We start from the raw sequence: 18,007 nt of genomic DNA on the forward strand, positions 1-18,007 counted from the left end.
CCTATCTCAAAGGTGCATTCTCTGGCCCTCCGATCGTACCCATACGCGCTGGCGCCGTTGGGCCGCCTGCATGTTCCCCCGTACTGCCTGAGTCAGCTCCTGTAGGCGGTCCCGGAATTCCAGCACATAGGGCACAATAGGTATCCCTTCTATGGTTCCCTCCCCTTCCCAGTATTCTCGCACTAAGTCTAGGGGTCCCCTTACCCGCCTCCCGTATAACAGTTCGAACGGGGAGAACCCCATGGATTCTTGGGGCACCTCCCGATAGGCAAACAGGAGGTGTGACAAGAATTTCTCCCAGACCCTGTAGGTCCTGGTAAAAGTCCCAATGAGTTGTTTTAATGTTCCGTTAAAACGTTCACACAACCCATTGGTTTGCGGGTGGTACGGGGTGCTTCTAATGGACTTTACGCCGCACAGCTTCCACAGTTGGTTGGTCACCTCTGCTGTAAACTGGGTACCCTGGTCCGAAATAACCTCCTGGGGAAATCCAACCCGTGAGAAAACCTGGAGCAGGGCAGCCGCCACTGTCTCTGCCAGTATGTTAAGTAATGCAACCGCCTCTGGATACCGTGTGGCATAATCTACAACTGTCTATATATACTTTTTCCCTGACGGACTGGGTTTGGCTAACTGCCCTATCAGATTGACCACTACTCGGCTAAATGGCTCCTCCACAATGGGGAGGGGGTGTAGTTTGGCCTTGCAGTGATCTTTGACACTTTTCATTCTCTACTCAATCCAAGAGTACAGGCCCCAACCACGGAGCTCCGAGCTGACGATCTGGCCAATTACTTCAAAGAAAAAATTGACCAGATCAGACAGGAAATTATCTCCAAATCCCCTCATACCATGCACTGTCCTCCCTCCCCCACTGCATCTAACTCACTCTCTGATTTTGAACCAGTCACAGAAGAAGAAGTAAGCAGGCTCCTTGCATCTTCTCGCCCAACTACTTGCACCAGTGACCCATTTCCGTCACATCTCCTCCAGTCCCTTTCCCCTGCTGTCACCCCTCACCTAACTAAAATATTTAACCTCTCTCTCTCTTCTGGTATTTTTCCCTCCTCATTTAAGCATGCCATCATACATCCACTACTTAAAAAACCATCCCTCAACCAAAACTGTGCCGCTAACTATAGACCTGTCTCTAATCTTCCCTTCATCTCTAAACTCCTGGAACGCCTGGTCCACTCCCGTCTTATCCGCTATCTCTCAGAAAACTCTGTTCTCGACCCTCTCCAATCCGGTTTCCGCTCTTTACACTCCACTGAAACTGCCCTCACTAAAGTCTCTAATGATCTGCTAACAGCTAAATCAAATGGTCATTACTCTATGCTAATTCTCTTGGATCTCTCTGCAGCATTCGACACTGTGGATCATCAGCTCCTCCTCACTATGCTCCATTCCATTGGCCTCAAGGACACCGTTCTCTCCTGGTTCTCCTCCTATCTCTCCGACCGCTCCTTTACTGTTTCTTTTGCCAGTTCCTCCTCCTCTCACCTTCCCCTTACTGTTGGGGTTCCTCAAGGATCGGTTCTAGGCCCCCTCCTCTTCTCCTTGTACACTGCCCCTATTGGTCAAACAATCAGTAGATTTGGTTTCCAGTACCATCTCTATGCTGATGACACCCAATTATACGCTTCTTCTCCTGACATCACGCCAGCCTTTCTAGAAAACACTGGGGATTGTCTAAACGCTGTGTCTAATATCATGTCCTCACTATATCTGAAACTGAACCTGTCAAAGACTGAACTCCTGGTGTTTCCTCCCGCTACTAATGTACCTATACCCGACATTGCTATTTCTGTGTGTGGTTCCACTATTACTCCCCAGCAACATGCCCGCTGTCTTGGGGTCATACTTGATTCCGAGCTTTCCTTTGCCCCCCACATTCGATCACTGGCTCGCTCTTGTCATCTGCACCTCAAAAACATTTCTAGAATTCGACCTTTTCTTACTTTTGACTCTGCAAAAACTCTTACTGTTTCTCTTATTCATTCTCGTCTCGACTATTGTAACTCTCTTCTAATCAGTCTCCCTCTTACCAAACTCTCCCCTCTCCAATCTGTCTTGAATGCTGCAGCCAGGATCATATTCCTCACCAATCGTTACACCGATGCCTCTACCTTGTGCCAGTCATTACACTGGCTACCCATCCACTCCAGAATTCAGTATAAACTTATTACCCTCACCCACAAAGCCCTCCATGGCTCAGCACCACCCTACATCTCCTCCCTTGTTTCAGTATACCATCCTACCCGCGCCCTCCGTTCTGTTGATGACCTGAGGTTAGTATCCTCAATAGTCAGAACCTCCCACTCCCGTCTCCAAGACTTTACACGTGCCGCGCCAATTCTTTGGAATGCACTTCCCAGGTCAATACGATTAGTCCCCAATCCCCACAATTTTAAGCGTGTCCTGAAAACGCATTTATTCAGACTGGCCTATCGCCTCAACACATTAACCTAACCTATCCCTGTGTGGCAGAGCCAAAAGTTTTACCATAACCAGGTTCCCAGCATCATGTTCCCACATCCTTTATGCATCCATTAGCCCTCTGTGTCTGTACTGTTACACACTTAACATTATGGCTGGTCCATACAATCAGAGCAACTGTTACCACCCACCTCTCGTGTCTACCTCTTTCCTCATAGACTGTAAGCTTGCGAGCAGGGCCCTCACTCCTCTTGGTATTTGTTATAATCTACTGTATGTGATTATTGTTATGCTGTAATGTCTATTGTCTGTACAAATCCCCTCTGAAATGTAAAGTGCTGCGGAATATGTCGGCGCTATAAAAATAAAATTTATTATTATTATTATTATTATTATTATTATTATCTCCCCTCTTGCCAATGCACTGGCAACTGTCACAGGTCTGGCAGTACTGATGAACATCATAGGTTACCCCCGAGCAAAAGAAATTTTGTGTCAGACGATGCCTGGTGCGACTGACGCCGAGGTGCCCGGCCAAGGGTATGTCATGAGAGATTCGCAGTAGCTCCTGCCTATACTTCTTGGGAACTACCAGATGTCATTTTATAGTGGGGCTCGTCCCTGTGTGGCGCTGCTCTGTAACCCGGTAGAGGAGTCCCTGATGCCATACAAACTATTCCCCTTCCAGTACTCCTCTCCCCTCCCGTGCCTTCCCACGATATCCCTGTAATGAGGGATCCTCAAGTACCTTCCTTTTAAACTCAGCTGGGGTGACCCAAGAAATGTGTCTGGCTATGGGGATACGTGTAGGGCTGGGGTGTCTTACCTGGGCCTCCTCTGAGTGTGATTCCGCCTCCGCAGCTCGAGCTTGTCTCCGGGTGGTCACAGGATAGGTCTCAGCCAAAGGGGCGACCGAGAATGCAGACAACATGGGCGCCAAGTCATTTCCCAGCAAGACGTCTGCAGGCAAATCCTCCATCAGGCCGACCTCAACAAGGCCAACCTCCCCAGTTCAGGTGAATCCTGGTAGTGGGCAGTTGATGTATGGCTCCCCCTGCTGTACGGACGGCCACTGTCCGGTCTGTCTTCTCTTGGTCCCGGACGAGATGAGGCTTCACAAGGGTCAAAGTTGCTCTGGACTCTCTTAGTCCCTGCATTCATTTCCCATTAACCCACACCGCCTGTCGATGCTGTTGTCGATTATCTGCCCGGGCTGCCTGCACGGGGTCTACTTCATGCAGCACTTCCTCCATCTCTTTCATCCCCGGATTAGTCATAGCCCCCAATGCCGGGTCAGCTTCGCCCTGGTAGTAGTATACAGCGGCCCAGTTGACAGTAGCCGTTCCCGCCTTTCCCGCCTTTGGCCACTGGGTACGCTGAGTCCAGTTGGGACATTGTCTTTGCAGGTGACCCAGCTGATGGCAGATGTGGCATCGCACCCCAGGGGGAATCTGGTAAGCCGGAGTTTTAGCTGGTCCTCCGACAATCTTCTGTGGTTTAGGGGCCTCCAAACCCATGGGAGGGCCCCTAGTGACAGTCTTTGATCCTGCCAACTGAGACCTCCTGGCATCATGATGTTCATCGGCCAGACGAGCGGCCTCCTCAAGAGTCATTGGCTGTCTGTCCCGAAGCCATTCTTGTGTCTCGGGGTTTAGTCCAGTAAAGAATCGCTCTAACAAGAAGAGCTGGAGGACGTCTTCCTTAGTGGTTGCTTGGCTCCCTTGTACCCACTGTATCAGTGACCGCCGTAGTTTACAGGCCCATTCAGCGTGGGTATCTGTTACCTGTTTTATAAGTCCGTGGAACTTTTGGCGGTATGCCTCTGGTGTCAGCGCATACAGGGCCAAGATCACTTCTTTGACCCGCTCATAGTCCATACAGTTCTCATCAGGTACCGTGCGATAGGCGTCTGCTGCCCGGCCTGTCAGCTTGCTGGCCAGAACCTGAACCCAATCCTCCGGCTTCACTTGATGAAGGGCACACTGCCACTCAAAGTCCTGCAGAAAGCCATCAGTGTCTTCCTCTGCCTCCCCCAACTGTCGGAAGGCATTATACTGGATTTTTTTGTGGCTTACTGCTGACGGTACCTGGGCGGAGGCCAGAGATCCCCCTGCTCGCTGACTCTCCGCTCTGCCATCTCCATCTTGGCTAGCTCTATCTTGGCTAGCTCTACTTTGGTCCGCTCTGCCATCTCCATCTTGGCTAGCTCTATCCTGGTCCGCTCTGCCATCTTTTCCTTCAGATCAGTACGCACATCAGTCATCATCTCTCGTACGATCTCTACTGCAGGGTTTGGGCCATAGAACGCCAGTCTGCTCTTTACCTCCCTCTGGAATTCAGTCTCTTCCACGTTCACATTGGGGGGCGCTGCACTGTCTTGTTCCATGATGGCTGCTATCAAATCCGCTTTTGTTTTGTTGCTGGCGATTAATCCTCGAGCTTCCACAAGGTCTTTTAATGTATTCCTCTTTAACTTCTGGTAGTTGTTTTCCATTCAGTCCTTTAATCCTATAGACGGGGTATCATATCCCGCTGTCTGTCACCAGTGTAACGGGGTCTTCTGGGCTGTAATACCTCTTACATTACCACCCCTTGTTTCAGGAGGTCCACTCTGCTTTTCCTCGCTTCTGAATGAAGGATGCTGGCTCGAAAGGCTTTGTATCATGGGAACATATAAAAGACACTGCTACTCCATGTATTTCCAGTATGACAACATTTTGCTCATCGGTCTCAGAATATTTATACATACAGAGGGCAGGAAAATCAATGTGTGTCGTGCCAGTAGATAACAGGCTCCAATTAAGACGCCAGACATACATTACAATAGCCGTTGGATTTACAAAGGTGGGGGGAGATCAGAAGTAGGATATCTTGTTTACCTCTGCCCAGGGGGTCGCAGCCGGTCGGTTGCTGCATTAAGGGCATACATCTCCTATTCGGTGTGCTGGGGGGTTCTGTAACAAGGCACATCTATTAGATTCGTCAATTTGGCACTTTGCCCGGCTCTTCCGACTTGCCCTGCAGCGGTGGCAAGTGGGATAATATTTGTGGGGTTAGCAGTGTTTGCCGCATTGTCATGCAGATGACAATGCGACAAATACCCGGTGTTCGGGGGCCGAACCCGGACAGTAACACGGACCTGCCTGGTGAAGTCCTTGTTCGGTGTCCGGGCCCGAACTGTGGGTGTTCGGTACGAACGCCGAACTTTACTGTTTGGGTTTACCCATCTCTAATAATAATATTTGAAAAGTACCAGCTGCCATCTCCTATCTCGGTAGCAGAAAGATCTGACAGATTTTGCCCATAAGTTGAGAGAGAAAGATCAGTCCTGGAGGAGAAAGAAACAGATTTCTCTAGTAAGATATACAAAGTTTTGTATTTTTATGTCTAATCTACTGTGAATAAAATGAAAATGAAAAGACTTTTATTGTGTACGTAAAATAGCGTTTGTTTGTTTTTTACCTAACTTGATACAATAGAGCATACACTCTTCACTGCTGGGATTGCAACACCAAGAAGGAAAAGTTGTGGAATTATGGAAATCATGGATGGATAGCCATGTTAATGATATGCAAATGCTGTAAAAATTAAAAAAAAAAATTAAATATCTCAATTTATTCAGTTTAGAGTATGAGCTTGACGTGCAGAAATACACACATTCTCATGTCTTGGCTGCTATCAGTGAGTTGGTTAATGACTGTCAGAGGAATGTTCTGCCACACTGAATGCACTTGAGTAAATCATCAAGATCTGCTGCTGGCTGCTCCTTTTGCAAATGCTGTTATATGACTTACAAGATGTGCTCAATGGAAGACAAGTTTGGGGACACTGCAGGCAATGGTAGCATGTTAATTCCACTTATGCTGCTCACAGCATGACCAACATGTAGTCTGGCGTTTTGTTGAAAAACTGTCCATGGGACACTTTGGAAAAATGTCTGAACCACTGGTTCCACCACCAAAACAATGTAGTTTACCTAGAATGAAAATGAGATGGATCCAACTACAGAACATTGGTCACCCCATAGCATAATAATCCCTGGAGCTTGACCGGTGTAAAGGTCCTTTCATGGCTGTGTCCATGCGGTCTCCAGACCAATTTCTGGCTATCAGACAAAGCAAAAGCAAAAAAGCGGAACTCATCGCTAAAGAAGATAGATTTTCATTGTCGTCTTGCTCTGCATCATGATAGCGTTTGAGATTGGTGGCTTGAGGTCAATGGATGCATGTAGCTGGACGTCTGGCTTGTATTTCAATGTCGTATAAATGCCTTCTGATTTTTTGCGTAGACAGTGTGTGATGCCTTGGACTTGCTGTGTCACGTCCACTTTCACATGCAGCACAGAATGGATCACTATGTGCCATTCTTCAAATCTGATGGTTTGTCTATGCTGAGGTTCACCTCTTTCACCTCTTGCTGTCATTCCAGTTCATTATTGTTTTCCCTACTACTAAGACATGCAAAGATAATCAGTGCTGACGACTTGGTCTATGCATGTTAGAATCTGTCGGAGTGATAAAGTGTCACGGAGTGACTGACCCAGTGTTACAATACCCAACGGTTGGTCGGTCACCAAACGGCACAACACACCAGCAAACACCAGGGAAACTATAACATCAGGTGACCTCTTGAAGGATGGTGGGATTGGTCACCACCACCATCAGCAGACCCAGCAGCAATGCAATTATACCAGCGGGGGGAAAAAAACTGATGTTAACCCCCCCCACCCCTTTCCCGATGGCCTGAAAGGAAAAAAGTTTTAATCTGAAAAGCCAGATCTGCCACAGATCCAAAAAAGGATCGTGACACTAAGGTCTCTCATATCAATCATTCTGTCCCTCTCAGTTTGTGACAAATGGTGGTAACTTGCACGTCGATGATCAGGGGGCATTGCATAATCATCCCACAAGAATGGATGCAATTTTTGAGGTTTTATATATGAGAGTTAAAACATGTCACAGATTGGAGCCACCTTCTTGAAAATGTGATAATATGCAAAACTCATGGACACCTGCTTCTTCCTCCTTGATGTTGTGATTTCAGTGTTGAGCAGTGTATTTTGCAGCACTGTAGCTAGAACATATCCATTCAGAATCCAGTTTCTCTGTCTAGTGCACATATTAATGTTCATCTTGGAGTTTGAAAGTTTTGTAGAACAATTTGGGTAATCGAGCAGTAGCCCTCACATTCAGGACACTGTGAAAATGTAGCTGATTGTGCTATGCAAAATGCGACATCTATTTATCCCCTTCTCTCTTATCCCATCTTGTGCGCCTTTCCTGCCTCACTCCTCATCCCTTTTAAAAACGCATGTCGCATTTTACTTTTTTCTCTTTCTTTTGTTGAAGGTGTGTTCCTCTTTCCAGATGGGTCCAGCTCAGGCCTACAACAGTCAATTCATGAACCAGCCAGGCCCACGAGTCCCCTCTGCTATGCCAGGGAATATGAACCCAGCTGGAATGGGTCCTAACATGGCACCTTCTAACATGAGTGGTCCACCAATGGGGATGAACCAGCCTCGGCCTGGAATGAACCCTTTTGGAGCTCACGGTCAAAGGATGCCCCAACAAAGTTATCCTGGACCCAGGCCTCAGTCACTGCCTATGCAAGGCATTAAAAGGCCTTACCCCGGGGAGGTGAGCAACTAAAGCTGTGCATGAAATACCCTAGTGTTTATGTAAAATGCATATATTATATCACAATGTAATGTAATTAAAGAAAGCTATACACCTTTAATTATATTGCTGTTCACTAAGGATGTGGTTATTAATGACAGGGCAGATTTTGTTTTACTCCCCCTTTCCATTTTCACAAAGAATAAAGAGGCAAGTGTTTCAAATCCTGCCTTTTGTTTTGCTACCGACTTTACAACGTCCATACTCTGCCCACTTTGGTGGATGTGGTCAGGACTGGTATAAAAGCTCCAAAAGTAAAAAAAAATATTTGCCAAACTTCTAGTTGCGCAAAGATTTTGCCACATTTCAAAGTCTTTTGATGAATTGGGGCCAATGTCTTTCTTGAAGTTTGGATGTCTACTATGTATGGTGTGTAGAGATGTCACGCAGTCCTCTTATGTATTGTTGGAACATAGAATGGAGCAGCCAATGTCCCAGACCATGAGTTGCTGGTTAGTCATTATGTTGTCTACAGATAGTTTGCATCTTAAATTATTTAGAGCAATCCTCCACCCCCACAATTCATAGATCTAAATTTATCTACAGTTTTTCAAGTTTGTCATCTTTCCACAGTAATTGTTGGTTTCTGTTTTTTCTTCTACAGCCCAATTATGGTAGCCAGCAGTATGGACCAAGCAGTCAGTTTCCGAATCAACCTGGTCAATATCCAAGTCCCAATCCTGCCAGACCCATGACATCTCCAAATTACCCAGGCCAAAGGATGACAGGGCAACAGAGTGCTGGACAATACCCTCCACCCAGTGTGGGCATGGGGCAGTATTATAAGGTGATTAGTGTTCTGCATTTCTGTGGCATATTCTGTCATTCTAGCTGTAGGGAAGCACTGCTGATGGTTCTGGATTGCTTCTGAGCTCTTTGTAATCATTTTCCTTTTGCAGACATTGGTGAATTCTCTTTTTATGTTCATGTTTTTTTCATTTCCTTTTTATTTCTTTTTCAAAAATGGTGGGAGAGTATTATTTATTTTTCTTATAATGTGTTTAGGAAAACTGGTCTGTCAATCTCCATACATTCTTGCACGTCCCTATTTCGCATCAGCTTAGAGTTATGTGAAATTACACTGATGTCCATGATTTTGAATAGCCTCCTCGTAAGGCTTCATTTACTCTGCAAGGGAAAAGTATAGGTATAGCCTTATGTGGCATCCAACAACAGTAGCATCAGTGAAGCCAGATGTGTAGCAATCATCTGACTTCTTTTGTTAAAGGGATTGTGTTAGTTAGGCCGGAGTCACACTAACGTATAACATGGTAAAACATTGGATAGCACTCCGTCCAATGTTATACTATGGGGCAGCTCAGATCTCCGATTATTTTCACATGTCGGTTCTGAAAGCAGTCGAGGACAATTGCAGCATGCTGCGAGTGGCAGCAAGACTCTGCGCACTTGCACCCATACAAGTCTATGGGTACGAGTGAAACATCGCACTGCACACAGATATCACCTGAGTGCAGTGTGATACAGTGGGTACGAAAGTATTCGGATCCCTTTAAATTTTTCACTCTTTGTTTCATTGCAGCCATTTGTTAAATTCAGACAAGTTCATTTTTTTTCTCATTAATGTACTCTCTGCACCCCATCTTGACGGACGAAAAAAGAAATGTAGAAATTTTTGCAAATTGATTAACAAAGAAAAACTCAAATATCACATGGTCACAAGTATTCAGACCCTTTGGTCAGACCCTCATATTTAAGTCACATGCTGTCCATTTCCTTGTGATCCTCCTTGAGATGGTTCTACTCCTTCATTGGAGTCCAGCTGTGTTTAATTAAACTCATAGGACTTGATTTGTAAAGGCACACTCCTGTCTATATAAGACCTCACAGCTCACAGGGTATGTCAGACCAAATGAGAATCATGAGGTCAAAGGAACTGGCTAAGGAGCTCAGAGCAGAATTGTGGCAAGGCACAGATCTGGCCAAGGTTGCAAAAGAATTTCTGCAGTACTCAAGGTTCCTAAGAGCACAGTGTCTTCCATAATCCTTAGATGGAAGAAGTTAGAGACCACCAGAAGTCTTCCTAGACCTGGCCATCCAGCCAAACTGAGCAATCGTGGGAGAAGAGTCTTGGTGAGAGAGGTAAAGAAGAACCCGGAGATCACTGAGCTCTACGGATGCTGTAGGGAGATGGGAGAAAGTTCCACAAAGTCAACTGTCACTTCAGCCCTCCACCAGTCGGGCCTTTATGGTAGAGTGGCCCGACGAAAGCCTCTCCTCAGTGCAAGACATATGAAATCCCGCATAGTGTTTGCTAAAAAAGCACATGAAGGATTTCCAGACTATGAGAAATAAGATTCTCTGGTCTGATGAGACAAAGAACTTTTTGGTGATAATTCTAAGCGGTATGTGTGGAGAAAACCAGACACTGCTCATCACCTGCCCAATACAATCCCAACAGTGAAACATGGTGGTGGCAGCTTCATGCTATGGGGGTGTTGTTCAGCTGCAGGGACAAGACGACTGGTTGCAAATGAAGGAAACCTGATTGTTGCCAAGTACAGAGATCTCCTGGATGAAAACCTCTTCCAGAGTGCTCTGGACCTAAGACTTGGCCTAAGGTTCACCTTCCAACAAGACAATGACCCTAAGCACACAGCTAAAATAACAAAGGAGTGGCTTCAGAACAACTGTGTGACCATTCTTGACTGGCGCAGCCAGAGCCCAGACCTAAACCCAATTGAGCATCTCTGGAGAGACCTGAAAATGGCTGTCCACCAACATTCACCATCCAACCTGATGGAACTGGAGAGGATCTGCAAGGAAGAATGGCAGAGGATCCCCAAATCCAGGTGTGAAAAACTTGTTGCATCATTCCCAAGGAGACTCATGGCTGTACTAGCTCAAAAGAGTGCTTCTACTCAATACTGATCAAAGGGTCTGAATACTTATGACTAGAGATGAGCGACTTTGCCTTTTTTAGGGTCGAGTCGGGTTTCATGAAACCCGACTTTCTCAAAAGTCGAGTTAAACAAAATCGGCCGACTATAGGGAAAAGTCGTGAAACACGAAACCCAATGCAAGTCAGTGGGGAGAAAAGTCGACAGTGAGTGGAGGACTGTAACCACACCTGGCATGAATTTTAACCCCAGAGGTGGCAAAATCTCTCTCTCTCTCTCTCCCCCTCCCGCTCCCGCTACGCTCCGCTTCTCTCATTGGCTGAAAAAAGTCACATGCAAGCATTCGGCAAAACCCGACTTTGACGCTTGGCTCGCCGACCGCATGGCCAACTTCACACTGTGGTCGGGTTTCGTTTCATGAAACCCGACTTTGGCGAAAGTCGGCGACTTTTGAATCTGACAGACCTGTTTCGCTCAACTGTACTTATGACCATGTGATATTTCAGTTTTTCTTTTTTAATAAATTTGCAAAAATTTCTACATTTCTGTTTTTTTCTGTCAAGATGGGGTGCAGAGTGTACACTAATGAGAAAAAAATGAACTATTTTAAATTTACCAAATGGCTGCAGTGAAAGATTTAAAGGGGTCTGAATACTTTCGGTACCCACTGTATATGCCGGCAGCAGAGAAGATGGAGAAACTACTTTCTCTGTGTCCGCTGCACCTGTGCTCAGATTTTCGCATGTGAGAGTATCGGAGCAGAGAGCACGGACACTCAACTTCCGCTAGCAGCAGAGCAGGAGCTGAGGGTCATTAGTATATCGCATCCGATGCTATACACTAATGTGACTCCGGCCTTAGACCATCTCTTTAAATCCCTTAACTGTAACCATTAACCAAAGAGCGTCACATTTATTCCTGCACCTATGCTTCCAAATGAAAGTCTCTATGAATTATAAAGTGTAATGATTTATTTCAATTCATACAAAGCCTGATGTAATCGTACTTGGCACATTATTATACGTCCATGCTAATGCTATTCATCTGTGGGGAAAGATACAGTTCTCCCGTCTAATCTACGGTTTCTAGAACCAGTTAACTTTTTCTACTAGTCAAAATTCCTAACAGAAGAACCTGTCAGGAGAGTATTTAGTAGAAAAAAGCTAGAATCCAGCCCCCTAGAATCTTATATATTTGGGGTCCTAAGGATCATCACACATAGAGCTAATGAGGTGGATACAGTTATTTGCTTAGGGTGTTGCTCCTGTAGGACTGTTAGTTTGACTAAATAACCTACAAAAATGACCACAGCCACCGACTAAATCTTATCTTGATAGTGTATTCATTGAGGAATAAATTAACCTATAAAGATGACTAGCACAAACTTAATACTGAAAAACGTGGAAAGAAATAAGGTAGGGAGAAATCCAGTGGGGGAGTGCGTCATTATAGTAATATGTAGAGACTGGTCTTATTTCAAAGGCTGACAGTAATTTACATATAAGACGATGAAATAAGACACCTCCTCAATAGTAAATTTATCAACCGTATAGGCTTAAGAGATTTCTGTAGCTGACCTCATACAGGCATGGATCCCCAATTAATAGGTTTTAGATTGAGAACGTAAGTATCGGATGCTGCTTTTCAGCTGATCATTTCTCATATCACTGATCTCTAAGCTGCTTTTTCTGTATATTTTCAGTCACTCTTTATTTTATTTTATTTTATTTTTTTTTTTACATTTTTTTAATTCATTATTATTATTATTATTATTTTTTTAATAGCCAGAGCAGTTTAATGGACAAAATAACAACTTTTCTGGGAGCGGCTACAATAGCTATAGCCAAGGCAGTATGAACGGGGTGAGTGTAAATTCATACCAAATCATCAAAATTGATCAAATTGGGAGGAAGGGGTAACTGAGTGCTATTTTTTATCATATATAAATCTGCAAAACAGAAACTGAGACATAAGCCATTTTTATATGTTTTATTCTCAATTTTGTGTTGCATTTCAGATTTGTTGTTGATGTCAACCATCAAAGTGACTGTCGACGTTTGGCACAAAAGTCTGCACTCACTCTGTGGCCGCAGACTTATAAATCCTCACCTCATGTGCAGCGCTTGCTCTCGTTGATTCTCTGGTGCCAGCAGCAAGATTGTGACCGCAAGTATGTATGCGATATACATATTCCCAGCCATAATCCTACTAGACGTGTGTAGCCTCTCTCAATTCGCTTGCATTGATTCAGGCATCGCACATAATTGCGGTCACAATTTTGCTGCCAGCTCCGAAGAATCCTGACAATGTGCGCTGTGCTCGATGTGAGGATCCACAAGTCTGCAGTCACATACAGTAACTGCAGACTTTGTCACAATACAAAGCATACTGATGTTAACATAGTATGATGTCACAATAGAGGTATAATGTGCACAGTACTGCCACAGTACAGGGATCATGTGCACAGTGATGTCACAATAGAGGTATAATGTGCATTGTACTGCCATAGTACAGGGATAGTTTGCACAGTGATGTCACAATAGAGGTATAATGTGCACAGTACTGCCATAGTACAGGGATAGTGTGCACAGTGATGTTACAATAGAGGTATAATGTGCACAATACTGCCATAGTACAGGAATAGTGTGCACAGTGATGTCACAATAGAGGTATAATGTGCACAGTACTGCCATAGTACAGAGACAGTGTGCACAGTGATGTCGCAATAGAGGTATAATGTGCACAGTACTGCCATAGTACAGGGATAGTGTGCACAGTGATGTCACAAAAGAGGTATAATGTGCACAGTACTGCCATAGTATAGGGATAGTGTGCACAGTGATGTCACAATAGAGGTATAATGTGCACAGTACTGCCATAGTACAGGGATAGTGTGCACAGTGATGTCACAATAGAGGTATAATGTGCACAGTACTGCCATAGTACAGGGATAGTGTGCACAGTGATGTCACAATAGAGGTATAATGTGCACAGTACTGCCATAGTACAGAGACAGTGTGCACAGTGATGTCACAATAGAGGTATAATGTGCACAGTACTGCCATAGTACAGGGATAGTGTGCACAGTGATGTCACAATAGAGGTATAATGTGCACAGTTCTGCCATAGTACAGGGATAGTGTGCACAGTGATGTCACAATAGAGGTATAATGTGCACAGTATTGCCATAGTAGAGGAATAGTGTGCACAGTGATGTCACAATAGAGGTATAATGTGCACAGTACTGCCGTAGTATAGGGATAGTGTGCACAGTGATGTCACAATAGAGGTATAATGTGCACAGTACTGCCAAAGTACAGGGATAATGTGCACAGTGATGCCACAATAGAGGTATAATGTGCACAGTACTGCCATAGTACAGGGATAGTGTGCACAGTGATGTCACAATAGAGGTATAATGTGCACAGTACTGCCATAGTACTGGGATAGTGTGCACAGTGATGTCACAATAGAGGTATAATGTGCACAGTACTGCCATAGTACAGGCATAGTGTGCACAGTGATGTCACAATAGAGGTATTCTGTGTACAGTACTGCCAAAGTATAGGGATAATGTGCACAATGATGTCACAATAGAGGTATAATGTGCACAGTACTGCCATAGTACAGGGATAGTGTGCACAGTGACGTTACAATAGAGGCATAATGTGCACAGTATTGCCAAAGTACAGGGATAGTGAGCACAGTGATGTCACAATAGAGGTATAATGTGCACAGTACTGCCAAAGTATAGGGATAATGTGCACAGTGATGTCACAATAGAGGTATAATGTGCACAGTACTGCCATAGTACAGGGATAGTGTGCACAGTGACGTTACAATAGAGGTATAAGGTGCACAGTACTGCCATAGTTCAGGGATAGTGTGCACAGTGATGTCGCAATAGAGATATAATGTGCACACTACTGCCAAAGTACAGGGATAATGTGCACAGTGATGTCACAATAGAGGTATAATGTGCACAGTACTGCCATAGTATAGGGATAGTGTGCACAGTGATGTCACAATAGAGGTATAATGTGCACAGTATTGCCATAGTAGAGGAATAGTGTGCACAGTGATGTCACAATAGAGGTATAATGTGCACAGTACTGCCGTAGTATAGGGATAGTGGGATAGTGTGCACAGTGATGTCACAATAGAGGTATAATGTGCACAGTACTGCCAAAGTACAGGGATAATGTGCACAGTGATGCCACAATAGAGGTATAATGTGCACAGTACTGCCATAGTACAGGGATAGTGTGCACAGTGATGTCACAATAGAGGTATAATGTGCACAGTACTGCCATAGTACAGGGATAGTATGCACAGTGATGTCACAATAGAGGTATAATGTGCACAGTATTGCCATAGTACAGGAATAGTGTGCACAGTGATGTCACAATAGAGGTATAATGTGCACAGTACTGCCGTAGTATAGGGATAGTGGGATAGTGTGCACAGTGATGTCACAATAGAGGTATAATGTGCACAGTACTGCCGTAGTATAGGGATAGTGGGATAGTGTGCACAGTGATGTCACAATAGAGGTATAATGTGCACAGTACTGCCATAGTATAGGGATAGTGTGCACAGTGATGTCACAATAGAGGTATAATGTGCACAGTATTGCCATAGTACAGGAATAGTGTGCACAGTGATGTCACAATAGAGGTATAATGTGCACAGTACTGCCGTAGTATAGGGATAGTGTGCACAGTGATGTCACAATAGAGGTATAATGTGCACAGTACTGCCATAGTATAGGGATAGTGTGCACAGTGATGTCACAATAGAGGTATAATGTGCACAGTATTGCCATAGTAGAGGAATAGTGTGCAAAGTGATGTCACAATAGAGGTATAATGTGCACAGTACTGCCGTAGTATAGGGATAGTGGGATAGTGTGCACAGTGATGTCACAATAGAGGTATAATGTGCACAGTACTGCCAAAGTACAGGGATAATGTGCACAGTGATGCCACAATAGAGGTATAATGTGCACAGTACTGCCATAGTACAGGGATAGTGTGCACAGTGATGTCACAATAGAGGTATAATATGCACAGTACTGCCGTAGTATAGGGATAGTGGAATAGTGTGCACAGTGATGTCACAATAGAGGTATAATGTGCACAGTACTGCCATAGTACAGGGATAGTGTGCACAATGATGTCACAATAGAGGTATAATGTGCACAGTACTGCCATAGTGTGCACAGTGTCACAATAGAGGTATAATGTGCACAGTACTGCCAAAGTATAGGGATAATGTGCACAGTGATGTCACAATAGAGGTATAATGTGCACAGTACTGCCATAGTACAGGGATCATGTGCACAGTGATGTCACAATAGAGGTATAATGTGCATTGTACTGCCATAGTACAGGGATCATGTGCACAGTGATGTCACAATAGAGGTATAATGTGCACAGTACTGCCATAGTACAGGGATAGTGTGCACAGTGATGTTACAATAGAGGTATAATGTGCACAGTACTGCCATAGTACAGGGATAATGTGCACAGTCATGTCACAATAGAGGTATAATGTGCACAGTACTGCCATAGTATAGGGATAGTGTGCACAGTGATGTCACAATAGAGGTATAATGTGCACAATACTGCCATAGTACAGGAATACTGTGCACAGTGATGTCACAATAGAGGTATAATGTGCACAGTACTGCCATAGTACAGGGATAGTGTGCACAGTGATGTCACAATAGAGGTATAATGTGCACAGTACTGCCATAGTACAGGCATAGTGTGCACAGTGATGTCACAATAGAGGTATAATGTGCACAGTACTGCCATAGTACAGGGATAGTGTGCACAGTGATGTCACAATAGAGGTATAATGTGCACAGTACTGCCAAAGTATAGGGGTAATGTCACAGTGATGTCACAATAGAGGTATTCTGTGCACAGTACTGCCAAAGTATAGGGATAATGTGCACAATGATGTCACAGTAGAGGTATAATGTGCACAGTACTGCCGTAGTATAGGGATAGTGGGATAGTGTGCACAGTGATGTCACAATAGAGGTATAATGTGCACAGTACTGCCAAAGTACAGGGATAATGTGCACAGTGATGCCACAATAGAGGTATAATGTGCACAGTACTGCCATAGTACAGGGATAGTGTGCACAGTGATGTCACAATAGAGGTATAATGTGCACAGTACTGCCATAGTACAGGGATAGTGTGCACAGTGATGTCACAATAGAGGTATAATGTGCACAGTATTGCCATAGTACACGAATAGTGTGCACAGTGATGTCACAATAGAGGTATAATGTGCACAGTACTGCCGTAGTATAGGGATAGTGGGATAGTGTGCACAGTGATGTCACAATAGAGGTATAATGTGCACAGTACTGCCATAGTATAGAGATAGTGTGCACAGTGATGTCACAATAGAGGTATAATGTGCACAGTATTGCCATAGTACAGGAATAGTGTGCACAGTGATGTCACAATAGAGGTATAACGTGCACAGTACTGCCATAGTATAGGGATAGTGTGCACAGTGATGTCACAAAAGAGGTATAATGTGCACAGTACTGCCATAGTACAGGGATAGTGTGCACAGTGATGTCACAATAGAGGTATAATGTGCTCAGTGATGTCACAATAGAGGTATAATGTGCACAGTACTGCCATAGTACAGGGATAGTGTGCACAGTGATGTCACAATAGATGTATAATGTGCACAGTATTGCCATAGTATAGGGATAGTGTGCACAGTGATGTCACAAAAGAGGTATAATGTGCACAGTACTGCCATAGTTCAGGGATAGTGTGCACAGTGATGTCACAATAGAGTTATAATGTGCACAGTACTGCCAAAGTACAGGGATAATGTGCACAGTGATGTCACAATAGAGGTATAATGTGCACAGTACTGCCATAGTATAGGGATAGTGTGCACAGTGATGTCACAATAGAGGTATAATGTGCACAGTACTGCCATAGTACAGGGATAGTGTGCACAGTGATGTCACAATAGAGGTATAATGTGCACAGT

The 18,007-nt window shown here is 44.5% G+C and overlaps 1 protein-coding gene across 10 annotated transcripts in view; it reads left to right on the forward strand.

Moving 5' to 3' along the window:
* Positions 1-18,007, forward strand: part of ZMIZ1 (zinc finger MIZ-type containing 1) — a 483,419-nt gene that overhangs the window by 438,638 nt on the left and 26,774 nt on the right. For 8 of the 10 annotated variants that reach the window (XM_073571234.1, XM_073571232.1, XM_073571235.1 and 5 more), the window contains 3 exons: positions 7,788-8,075; positions 8,719-8,901; positions 12,757-12,834. In XM_073571234.1, coding sequence (XP_073427335.1) covers positions 7,788-8,075; positions 8,719-8,901; positions 12,757-12,834 — 549 coding nt within the window. The remainder of the gene's footprint in view (positions 1-7,787; positions 8,076-8,718; positions 8,902-12,756; positions 12,835-18,007) is intronic. The other 2 variants (XM_073571238.1, XM_073571239.1) reach the window with 2 other exon arrangements.

Source organism: Dendrobates tinctorius, unplaced genomic scaffold (assembly GCF_039654945.1).
Source record: "Dendrobates tinctorius isolate UK_male_01 unplaced genomic scaffold, ASM3965494v1 ptg000028l, whole genome shotgun sequence".
Classification (NCBI taxonomy): domain Eukaryota; kingdom Metazoa; phylum Chordata; class Amphibia; order Anura; family Dendrobatidae; genus Dendrobates; species Dendrobates tinctorius.